General features: G+C 38.2%; 2 protein-coding genes across 2 annotated transcripts; both read right to left on the bottom strand.

Annotated features, from left to right (window-relative positions):
* Nucleotides 1–695: 695 nt before the first annotated feature.
* aip (aryl hydrocarbon receptor interacting protein) lies at nt 696–4,148 on the bottom strand. Its single transcript, XM_074682361.1, has 7 exons — nt 3,996–4,148; nt 3,276–3,458; nt 3,005–3,193; nt 2,529–2,705; nt 2,288–2,429; nt 1,878–2,101; nt 696–1,758 (listed from the first exon to the last, which is right to left on the bottom strand). Exons 1-7 carry the CDS (start codon nt 4,092–4,094, stop codon nt 1,753–1,755), a joined length of 1,020 nt encoding a protein of 339 aa, XP_074538462.1. The 5' UTR covers nt 4,095–4,148; the 3' UTR covers nt 696–1,752.
* Nucleotides 4,149–8,687: 4,539 nt separating this feature from the next.
* On the bottom strand, nt 8,688–11,918 carry tmem134 (transmembrane protein 134). Its single transcript, XM_074698149.1, has 8 exons — nt 11,683–11,918; nt 10,995–11,239; nt 10,471–10,538; nt 10,295–10,381; nt 10,120–10,196; nt 9,655–9,699; nt 9,077–9,130; nt 8,688–8,979 (listed from the first exon to the last, which is right to left on the bottom strand). Exons 2-8 carry the CDS (start codon nt 11,193–11,195, stop codon nt 8,897–8,899), a joined length of 615 nt encoding a protein of 204 aa, XP_074554250.1. The 5' UTR covers nt 11,196–11,239; nt 11,683–11,918; the 3' UTR covers nt 8,688–8,896.
* Nucleotides 11,919–12,308: the final 390 nt, after the last annotated feature.

Genomic DNA, 12,308 nt, shown 5'->3' with positions numbered 1-12,308 from the left:
GTGGCTGCACTGTATGAATGTAAGTTATTGATGTTTTTTACACGTGTTGTTTTCACCAAGCACCATCAGCTGTTGACGTCTCGACGAGTGGCAATAGTAAAAAAAATTACTCATCACCAAAATGTCTATCTAAAAATACAAATAAACAATACATACCAGGACATCTTCAGCTAGTAGGAGGAGGAGGAGATGTTGTTGGGGCCAATTACGGCATAGCAAAGCACGATTGACATTCATTGTAATTACAATGAAAGATGGTAAGATCTTGATATTTTGATCGTGTTATTAGCCGTGTTTAATATACTACTAAAAGGCTTTGAAAATTTGCGGGCAAATAGTGGTGGTATTTGGAAGCCGGTCACAATTAGACGTAGAAGAAGAGGTCGACATCATGTCATCATTTTCGGTAAGTACGACGCTCGGCAGGATAGGATTTGAGACAGCACTACACCCTCAAAATTTGCGCACTAAGCCAGTGAGTATGTAGTATGCTTAGTACACTCAATTGGAAAATTTTGAGTACACAGTATGGAAGTATGCGATTTGAGACACACTAAAAGTGTTAAAAAGCATCCCAAAACTGAAGAGCTACTTAACCGAAAACCAGAGATTTATTCACAGAATACTTCGCATATTGTTTGTACTCACTGAACAAAAAATTAAAACAAGTTGAAGGATAAACACGTTTATTTTCACCATCATAATGACAACCCCAGTCACATCTTACTTCACACAGGCTGGGTTATTCACCTGCTGCTGTACATGAAAAGTAACAAGATGCTCTTTACAGGCATTTATAGGAAACACTGAGGCTTTTACTGGGCAAAAATCATAATGATAGCGTGTCTTACATATATGAAATAAGTAGAAAGGAGAAAGATGAGCAACACAAGCTTAAGTGTGTTGTAAATTGATTGTCACAGACAGCTCTCGTCCCAGTCACTATTTCTCAGGAGGAGATAACGGTGTCCAATAAATACCAGAACCTCCTGTGACCAAGATAGAAAATGGATTCTGATGGTGCAAAGCGTGTGTGTGTGTGTGTCCAAAATGTCCCTTGTGCCAAAAGGGGGAAAAAAAGGACTTCGGGCGTTCCTGTCTGGGTTCCTTTCCCTTTTGGTTACAACTGCAAGTAGTTTTAGGGATCAATAGCTCTGCACACATTTCAGAGAAAGCAGAACAACATAAATGCTAAGGTTACTTGTTTAAAATACAGCGGTAAATTGGTGCTAAATACTCAATAACTATTACGTACATGACTTTCCACAAACATAAGTTCGGTGTTCATTAAAACCAAAGAGTCCTACAACAGCACTTCTGATGAATAGTGATGCTTCAAATAACATTCTGTAAGCAGCCCATCACTCTGCGCGAGTATGTAGCAAAATGTTTCTGAAAACAGCATTTCATGTAGCAGAAACTGTAACCCAGACACTTAGAGTCCCACATGCTTTTAGCCAGGGAAGAGCTCCGGTTTGGGGAGCTGGGTTTTTCATTGACATTAAGCTGATAACATCCACATATCTAAATCAATATTATAATTAACTTTTTAAGACGGAAAATCAAGAATTGGGACTTGCTGGTGTGTTTGTGTGAATAACCTGACAGTGCGTGGGGAGGTTTCTGTGTGACTGTGAAGAACAGGGTAGCAGAGTGTTACGCTTTGGTGTGCAGACGATACTGGAACAGCAGCAGTGTGTACTGTTTCTCTTCCGTCTTGAAATGAACAGGCATTCTCTTGTTCTCTTGAATTTAACCCTGTGAGGAGAAAGAAGAGAAGAAATTTCAGAAACTTTGTAGAACATAATTTTTTGACTGAACATCTGTAAGCCAGAGGGAAGCAGGAATTAAAACAGGAGTAGGGATGGTGAACTTACTGTAGTGGCAGTGGCAGCTGGTGTGTTGAAGAGGCCTTTGTAGCGACCCTTCTCCTCCTTCTCTTTGGAGCGGATCCTCTCCTCCATAGCTCTCAGCTCCTTTGCAACAGAAAGTTCCAGAGAGGGGTCCAGCTCCAACACCTTAGCAAAGTCTGCCCGAGCCTCTGCCTCATTCCACACTGCAGCATGGGCCTTAGCTCGCTTATAGAAGGCCTTTACATTATCTGTACGAAAGGGGGGGAATAAAACCAGAGTTCTTCTGATAAATTATTCTAATTATGCAAGAAAATTTTCTACTTTTTCACTTTTCTGCTTCTGTCAGTTGCACATTTGCCTTTTCAATCAGAAAAGTAGACTAGTTTTCCATAGTAGTAACAGTAACTTTTTATGATCTTGAAACAAATCCCTACCTTCATATTTGAAGACCAAAGACGTGCAGTGCTCAATGACTTCGTAGTACTGGCCCTGCAGCAGTTTGCACTGGCAGTAGTTGAGAAGCAGCGGTGTTACCATACGGTCCAATCTTACCCACACTTCATCTCCTGGATGTTCCTGAAATGAAATACCAGGTTTTTTGTAAGTCAGAGTCCATACTAAAGGACATCAATCAAAAGAAAATGCAACTCCTCTTTTATAAACTTTAGACCTCACCTTCATCTGCAAGTTTTTCAGACAAGCAATGCCGTTGTAATACTTTTCTGTGGCTTCCTTAATGTGGCCCTCTTTGAAAAGCCTATTTCCTTCCTCATGGATTTGAGGCACAAACTCCAGTTTCTCTTCGTCCGTCATGGCCCAGACATCGAGCTGGAATGATCCTGGGGGCAGAACCTGAGGAGAGGAAGAAACAAAGAGTCAGGAGCTGATTGGGTCACATCAAACTCTTCTACACAGAGATGCCTTAATGGGAAGTATGGTATGATAGTATTTTTACTATACTAAGTAAAAGAATGGTAAATACAACCATTTAATAATATTGCCATATTGTACTACATCATAATCATATATTGTATTTATAATTAATACAACATATTTCAAGTGAAGATCAACATGTCATAGATCTTTATGGTTTGCTGTACATTTCACTCTGCACAGCACAAATTTAATGTTAAACTCCTCTGCCTACTTACCTCCAGCAGCTCGATGGTGAATGCAAGAGGCTGTGGACTGGTCTGAAGCTGATCCAGGTCTTTGTGTCCTAAAGAGTGATGGGAGTGGATCTGAGCGATACCACAACAATGCCTCTGCCCTTCAAGGGGATCCTTGCCAGCACTGATGTTTCTCAGAGACTGGGACACGAGTGGGTACAGCGCTGTGTGCTGAGGAAAACAGAGTAATGATCATTACACAAAATAAATAAGTTTGCTGTCCAGTCAAATTAATAACTACAAGCTGGCAAACCTTCGTGTCGCAGGTAAATTCTGAAATTTCTCCTTGTCTCATGGTGATGATCACTCTTTCCCAAACAGCAAGTTTAAACTTCTTGCCTAAGATGAGCTCCATGGGTTTGCTGCGGCCCCCCATGGTCCTGGAATCATCCAGCATTGTGCCATCACACAGGCAGGTGCGATAGTGAAAGACCACCTGATGAAACAGAGACCGGGGAAAAACACTTGTGTGGTTAAAAAAAGTGTCCTTGAGTCATCCTTATAAAGACTACATAATTAAGCAGCCAATGCTTGTTTAATGGAAACAAAAGAGGACTCTAGACCTCTGTGACAAGACTGAGCTACTCTAAACTACAACGAAAATTCTAACCAATCACAACCATGTACAATGGATTGACAATTGGTGCTGACCAATCAGTCTTTATAAACACAGCCCATCCTGTCCCGCCTCCTGCCTGTTTCCATCAGATAAAAAAATAAACTAGATGGGAAAAAAAACACATTTACACCGATCCACAATAAGCTTGTTAAGTCCTAGAGTTGTATTAAGACAGAAAAGTCAACACGCGTGTATGAGTATCTGTACATGAGCGGAATGTTTTTGACGCCGACACTATCCAGCCAAATGTGTTAGCCGTTACTGATAGCATTAGCTAATATGCTTTGTCGCAATTCTTGATACAGTTCACAGGACTGGACCAAACTCTTCTCACTACTAATGGTTTACTTTTACCTTTGTTCCATTGGGGAAGCTCGATAGCTCTCCTTTACCGGGGCTGACCAGTTTCTTTTTAATTCCTTCCTCGAGTAGCTTACGTGCCTCTTCCTCCATCCTTGATTGAGACTGAGTTTCCGATAAAACCCGAGGTTTGCCGAGAGCAGCCGGTCTATGAGACGTCACAGTGTGGGCTGCAATGGCGCCCTCCACTCCGTAGCATTGAATATTATTATTTTTATTATTATTGCTGTGAATGCAGCAATGCATTCACAGTATATGTTCTTCTGTGACAAAAAAATTTATTCTTCTTCTTCTTCTTCTTCTTCTTCTTCATTCTTCCGCCCGCTTTTTTGGACCGCTAAAACTCAGGCAAACTTCAACCGATTTTCACCGTTCAAACTTCAAAATGTGTGTTTCAGTTGGGACAAGGGGGCTATGACTCTTCAGACACTTTTCACAAATACTTTTCGAGATATTTCAGAATTTGTGCGTTTTTTGGTCTCATAGAGATGAATGAGGAATTTTCAAAATTTTCTCCTTTCAGGACATTTTTTCAGCCTGCTTCAAACGCTCCTCATTCAGTCATACATTCAGCTACAAACTCCATTCAAACTTTAAAATATTAAGCTACCTTTTGGCTTCATTCAGTTGGTTTCAAATGTTTCCTAGCATTCATAGTTTCTTCACAATGACCCTTCAAAGGTCATGATGCATTTCAGCTCTTCGAGCCGTTTAAACATTGGTGTGTATTGGACGGAATGTTTCGGCTTAGAGCAGGGAGAGGGTGAAACCAAACCTGAAAAATTTCTGGGTAAACTGCTCTTTTGGTCACAATGTTCGCTCCACATAGGCATTTTATATATCAAAATGGAGGAGGGCTTGTCCTGCTTCTGACAAAGTGGTTTTTAAAGCAAAAGGATGGAGCACTTTTTCACAAAATGGCCAACTGTCATGAGAAGTTAAAAAAAATCCCCATATACCTCCATGTTAATTCCTGAGGGGTTTTCTCAGATATCAGTAAATTTTCCCTCATCTATCTATCGCTCTCGTGGGTTTGTTTCTTGACCTTCATGCATGAAATTTAGACGGACAGCTTCCTCTGGGTCTCAGGATTCCTACGGTGTGTTCATTTTTATTCTAGCCCTCACGGTTTTGGCAAGGTGACAGGAGATTCGGACTCTTGCTTTGCCACAAAATCTTCAGAAGATTACAGTAAGAAGGGCAAAGTTGTGCACCTGCACCTGCTGCCCTTGACGAGCTGGTCACCGTGGAAACCTTTGATCTCATGCAGCTGTTTATAGTAACTCATCAAAACATCCAGGAACAATGACAAGCATGTGTGTGTTAATTTATCATTGATCACCAATGTAAAATCTGGCTTCAGATAAGCCTCAGCAGACAGGTTGACATGATTGAACACACACACACACACACACACACACACACACACACACACACACACACACACACACACACACACACACACACACACACACAGGGCAGAAAGTATCACACTTTAACAGCATTTGACTTCCATTTCCCTGAGTCAGCTCCTTATTTTCTCAGATTTTTTTCTTTTAATTTAAATTCCTTCCTTTAATTCCTGAATTGATTCAGCCATTCAAACTTTTAAATCCAATTTTAGATTACACTGATTCATGCTTCATGATCATTCTTTTTGTCAGAATTGCAAGCACCTTTACACCCTGATTTCAAAGGGAATGTGTTGGGAATCAACAGACTCCACCAGCTCTCTGATGGCAGTTGGTAAACAATGATCACCCTGGCAACATCTGGCTTCAGATGGGCCTCAGCCTACAGGCTTACATGGTTAAAAAACTCACACATAGGACACACAGGATTACATTTTAACAGGGTTTAAGAAAGCCGACTTACATTTACCCTCAGTCAGGTCATTATTTCTATAAATGTTCTTTAAAATTTGATACATTCCTTTAATTTTTGAATAGACGCAACCATTTCAACTTTAAATTCCTTCATCCATTCCATTTATTCGACCATTTATTTCCTTTCATCCAAGAGTTCATGGCAGGCTAATTCAGCATTCTGCATTAGCATTTCAGTGCAAGCTTTCCAGGAGTTCTTAAAACAATTTTCAGACATATCCTCATTCATTCATGTTCAGCATTCTGCATTAGCAGTTGAGCGCAAGCTTTCACAGGAGTTTTTAAAACAATTTTCAGACATATCCTCAGTCATTCATGATCAGCATTCTACATCAGCAGTTGAGCACAAGCTTTTCAAGACTTCATTCAACCATTTTAAGACAAATCTTCAGTCATTCATGTTCAGCGTTCTGCATTAGCATTTCAGTGCAAGCCTTGCATGACTTCATTCAACCATTTTCAGACACATCTTCAGTCATTCATGTTCAGCTTCTGCTTTTTGCATTTCAGCACGAGTTATTTAAGACTTCATTCAGCCATTTTCAGACATATCTTCAGTCATCCATGTTCAGCATTCTGCATTAGCAGTTCAGCGCAAGCTGCTTCAGCATTCTGCATTCACAGCGCAATTTCTTCAGAAATTGCTTTTCTAGTTTTTTTTAACTATTCTTGTACACTTCTTTGCTAACAAAACCTTAATAACGTAAAAAAAAAAAAAAAAAAAAAAAAAACTTAAAAAGCTAAAGTAAGCAATGTAAGCTGACTAAAAAAGAGATTAAATATCAAGCGATCAAATCGTTGAAGAAAATTTGTTTTTAAGCACCAAGTCGCTCGAACTACTTTAAGGCAAATGTGTACTTCAGTTGTAGGTGTAAAAATATGGAATTTTCAATCACGGGACTTAGGGTTGTGCAGACACCCATCAATTAAAAAAAATGTATAAATGCAAAAAAAAAAGAGTCAATACACACTAGAAAAATTAAATTGGATGTGATGCATGTTTTGAGATTTAAATTTGAAATTTTTGGGGGGGGGGTTTATTTTATTGTAGGCTATTTATGTGTTTTTGTTGTTAAAATCAATGACGGGTTAATGTAGGCTGTTGAAAATCAAGTGTATGTGATGTCAGACCATCTGTTCTTTTTTAAAAAGTTGTTCAAGTAGGGGCAGACAAATATGAGAGACATTTCTCTTCATGCTGCTCCTTTCCTATCATGAATGTGTTTGTTTTAGGGTGTAATGTGCACCTGTGTATGGATTTGGTTGTCAGCTTTCATGTATGGAACAAATAAATAAATACAAAATAATGATATTTTGTTAAAAGTCAAATTGTCGAGACGGATATTTTTAGTTTCAGAAAGATGATCTCAAAAGTTGCTTGGAGAAAAATAAGTTGGCAGTGATAAAGAAGCGCATGAAACAATAAATTAAACTATAGCAATGGGAATTAAATGGTGAACTTCAACAAATGGTCCAAGGGGAGTGATAAACTCAAACTCAGCTTTGTTTATGTAACAACTTTCATACATTTTAACATTCAGCCCAGAGCCAAAATCTATGACATGTAACAGGCATGTGTCATCAAATGAGTGTAATGCTGTAGGAGTAATAACCTGTTGTATTTTGTGGGCTCTAAGTAAAATAACAAGTCAAACACAAGTTGTTCTGTAAGTGACTTCAAATGACTTTAATTTGGTTGTGGCTGTTTGGTTTGACTTGGACAGTCAAGGAGAAGTAAAAAAAAAACAAAAAAACAAACCTTTTATATCCACTAGGGTGAAAGAAGTAAAATAAAAAAAATAAATAAAAAAAAACACCTCCCCTGGAGATAAGAGGTTTAATGCTACATCTTTAATTAACTGAAGACTGACTCACTGTATTGATTCTTAAAAACTGTTGCCTGATGTCATTCTGCTCAAGGTTAAAAAAAACGATGAGTCAAAGGAGCTGAGTATGAGAGTGCTCTGTCTTTACTGATAATTACTCCACTTTTCATACTACAAGCAAAATAAAGTGTTTGAATATGATGCGCAAAAATGAACCAGTTCTTCTCTCAGGCAATCAATGTTTTATGACAGTTTTATGATCATGTTAGAGACTTTGGTTGTTAAAACTTCTCAAGTCAGTCAAAAGCACAAAAATAAGATGAGATTACAACAAAAACATGATAGTTATTTTATTTAATGAATATTTTGTTTTTATTTTCAAGTGCCTTTGGTTGAAAACTGCTTCCTTCATCACTGTTTTCATACCTTCACATCAGTCATTTATGTCCCAAACCCTCTGGGCTGTGTTAAGCTCTGCATTTAGCTATGGACTAAAACTGTATGTGATTGCAGGGGACATACATTTTCTTCAAAACCCTGTTATTTCATTTCTTCAAAACTTGCTAAATGTGTATTTTCTACAAGTTTATATTAAGATGTTATACTGACAAGGAAATTAAGAATTCTGTAGTCAGTGGAAAATGCAATCACTTGGATGAACCCCCTTGTATAGATGCTGCCGTCTTATAAATCTGGTCATAAAAATCATTCCCTCACAGACTATTACCAAACTGCTGTTGCTGTAGAAAACAAAATAAACACTCACACAGAATCTCTAAAAGATAGTCTGGCCACATATTTGTTTCTTAGTGGTTGAAGGATGTACATGCATGAGAACTTCTTGTATTTCTTTGTCTGATAGTGACTACTGCCTAAAAAGTCTCTACCAAATCTGTAAATCATCTCAAATTGCACAAATGATAATATAAAAAAAAGTTTATTTGTTACTTCACAGTCATTATTCACACAACATAGAAAACACAGGCAAGACCAATCTCCTTCTTAGAGTACACAGAGTAAAAGTCAGTTCATGTGGCAGAAACAGTCGTTGCGCTGAGTGGTTGAATTAGTAGTGGTCATGTCAATGACAAGAAATAAAACAAGCATATAAAAGTACAAAGAAAAAACAACTGCTATTCATTTTAGGACAGGAGTGCAGAGGAAGTGTAGTGTCTCTTCGAGGTCATTTTTCAAAATAAGGTAGGTAGAACAATTTGAAGCCTCTTCTCCCACGGACAGCACAGCTGATGTATATCACATGATACACTGTGGAGGACATCAGAGATGACACTGTCAGAAACCACATTTACTAGGAAAGGAAAAGTAAGACCAAGTTTTCTTTGTACCAAAGTCATCAGTGTACCTCCAGGGATGAAGAGAAGAAATCCAGGTACAAAGAAAATAGCACTTGAAACACCTGCAAGAAGAGTTTTAATTATAAGACTCCTTTAAAGACACATTAACACTGTTTAAAACAACCATATTGTGTGAAAACTAAAGCATAAAAAGGATTTTTTTGGTTGACTGTGGGGTTGACTTCATGGCTACTTTTTTGTTGGGTAACTTTTCTGAAGTTTAATAATATTATTTATGACAGTGAAAAAGACTCCAGGATAAGACTTCATCCTGCATGCAACTCAAACAAGTTCAACCCCAAAACTAAGTAACACAATTTTCTCTAAACTTCAAATGAAAACTATCATACATATTTGTTTGTATTAAAAAAAAATCCTTATGTCTCCATCACAAATATTCAGTTTTCAAACTGTGAAAGATTATTGTTATTATTTATTCTTTTTTTAAAAATGTATCTGTCATACTTTATTTCAACTGATATGCAAAAGAAAATAACTAGTTTTAGACTTCAGCTCTGGCATTATCAGGTCATACATAATACTTGCTGGTTTTCTGATTTATTCTAGTCTATTCTTGTATCCTTACCTGCATTTGGATTCAGCTGTATGACAACGCCTGTGAAAATAAGAGCTAAAGAAAAACAAAAACCACATCAGTCAATGTGAGACCTGAAAGTGTAGTTTCATAACCATACTCGTATGTTTGCGCACTTAGGTAACGCTGGAAAACGGGGACAAAGTTCAGCATGTCACTGAATGACACAACACTGAACACACTACTTGTTGTGAACTTCATAAAAATACTAAATAATTCAATCTGATTCAAAATTGCATGAGGGCTGCTGTAATGCTTTAATACTCCTGTGAACCAGAAATTATCGGCGGGGAAAACTTGAAATCATCACTAAAACAGGAGCATAAGCTCAATAACTGACAGCAAATCACCTCAAGGTTAGAATATAGCTCAGAAATAAACATTTTATCTCCCAAATGGTCAAATCCTATTGGATATCATAATGATTTAGTGTTAAACTTGTAGTAAAAAACTTACCAACTCCAGTAATGAGGAGAAGAAAAGAAGCAAGAACAACTTTTCTGTTTTTCTTCACCATTGGATGAGAAACCCACCTGCACAATACACCAATATTTTTTTACAGCAACTGTGCAATGTTGTTGTTGTGTTGTACATACATCTGTGAATGTGGGAGCATGTCGTTTCAATTTACCCGCAGCAGTGTGCAGAAAGCTGTGTGACAGAACTCAAGGTACTGAAAGACCACTGGGAGCTGCAGTACGACAGGTTGGCAGGATCACTGCAAAGAGAGCAGAGGCAGATTAGATTTCACGTTAAGAAAAACACAACCCACAGGAGAATATCAATAGCTGCACCTGAACAACATACCTGATTTTGAAGAAGTTATTAAAAGAAGAGTTGACATTGCTGCCAAAGGCGTCCTCATTTTCCAGATTCTAATGAACCAGGAGATCATACAGATGTTACAGTCATGTCATCAACCAATAGCTCTTTAATATGTGTGCACCAACAAAGGTAGTATGTAGGGGTGCACCAATCACAATTTTTAGGCCGATCACAGATCTTTAAAAAGCCTGACCAGCCCATACAAACTTGGGCCGATACCGATTTTTCTTTTTTGTAATTGACAGCATATACCTTCAATGTTTCAATCTTATTTTATTGAAAATCATTGAACAATACCTGTGAAACAATAAAATCTTTCTGTTTTCACTTAAACAACCAATAAAGTGTCATGAGTTTTAGGTCTCGGAGTAAAAAGCATCAATGGCTGGCTGTTGGACCCTACTGGAGGTATATAAGATCAGTTTCACATGTAAGGATAGGCCGATCACCGATCTCCCAAAAGTAAGGAAATCAATCGGCCAGCCGATGTCTGGTAGTATGTTTACCTGGTACTTTAAGTTACTGTGTTCGAGGGAGCCAGTTGCCGCAGGCGAGGGATGAGTCTGAGGTTTGGAGAAGCTCAGAGGACCAAATGTCATCTCTCCTCCTTCTCTGTCCTTCCATCCCTGTGGCTCTCCATCAGACACGGCTCCCTCCTCGTCTCCCTCCAACACAAAGGCATCATCAATACTAAACTGTGTTGCCATAGTGATCGCCTCTTACACTCTGGGGGCCTGCAGCTTTACGCTCACTGAGGATTCAGAGGAAAAAAACAATCAATGTTAGTCCATGTCTCCACATCTGAGAATGACACTTAAGGCTGTTGCGGGCGATATGAATTTTTACATATTTATCTTGACAGTTAACAACTTCATCATAGTTTTGGTCCAAGTCTTTTCCTTTCTTAACTTTTCTCTTTCCCTTTCTGAGAACATTTGAGTTGTTAAACTCGAGCCTCCGCCGATAACAAACAAAGTTATCCAGGAGCCCATATTGTCTGGCTGTGCAACAAAAGTGGCTCCTTAATACATCGTAATGTCAGGAAAAAGAAAAAACGACTTTCCAGAAGTTTAGAGCAGATGGAGCAAACTCAAACTTATATAAAGTTTTAGAAAAATGTGGCTGGGCTTGAGATCTCAGCCATTGTTTGCACTCTTTCCGCTACTCGATCAGATGACCAGGATGAAAACTTACTGTCTTTAAAAGTTGATTTTATCTCCAGGGAGGCCGAACAGAACTCCAAGTCGCTTCGACATGTGTCACAATCATTTATAATTCGTAATAAATTTGTTGAAACTCTTTCCAAGTAACTTTGTTTTGCTGCCCGATCTAAGAAAGCTTTGTAAAAAGTTTAGGATCCTTCTTGTTAACACCCGGACCTCGATTGCACTGGACTGATTACGCCCAAAGATCTCCTCGGGAAACAGTCTACTTAGTCGAGTGTCGATTATTCGATCTGTGCGCTAATTTTTGCAAGAGTCGATAAAGTAGGCCTATCACCTCTCAGTCAAATTACAATCAACGAGTTCAGATGTACCTTATAAGAAGCCAAAACAATGATCTTACATTTTTCCCCAAATAGATTGTATTGAATAGTTAAATCCTTATAAACAATATCAGAATCGTGGGTCGTACCAATATATTTAATTACTCTCTGGCTTTTATTTTAAAATCTTAATATTAAGGTGAAGGGTGTATAAACAGAAAGAACTGCATCATTTCTCACCTTGATATGTTTCATCCTTGAATTAAAATCAGTTTTCTTCAACTTTTTTTTTCTTATTATTTCACTTACTCTGGATGGACAAAACCACATCTTT

This window comes from Halichoeres trimaculatus, unplaced genomic scaffold (genome assembly GCF_033239565.1).
Source record: "Halichoeres trimaculatus isolate MK-OKI-2021-1 unplaced genomic scaffold, fHalTri1.1 fHalTri1_scaffold_2, whole genome shotgun sequence".
Classification (NCBI taxonomy): domain Eukaryota; kingdom Metazoa; phylum Chordata; class Actinopteri; order Labriformes; family Labridae; genus Halichoeres; species Halichoeres trimaculatus.
This window is presented reverse-complemented; position numbering and strand designations above follow the sequence as displayed.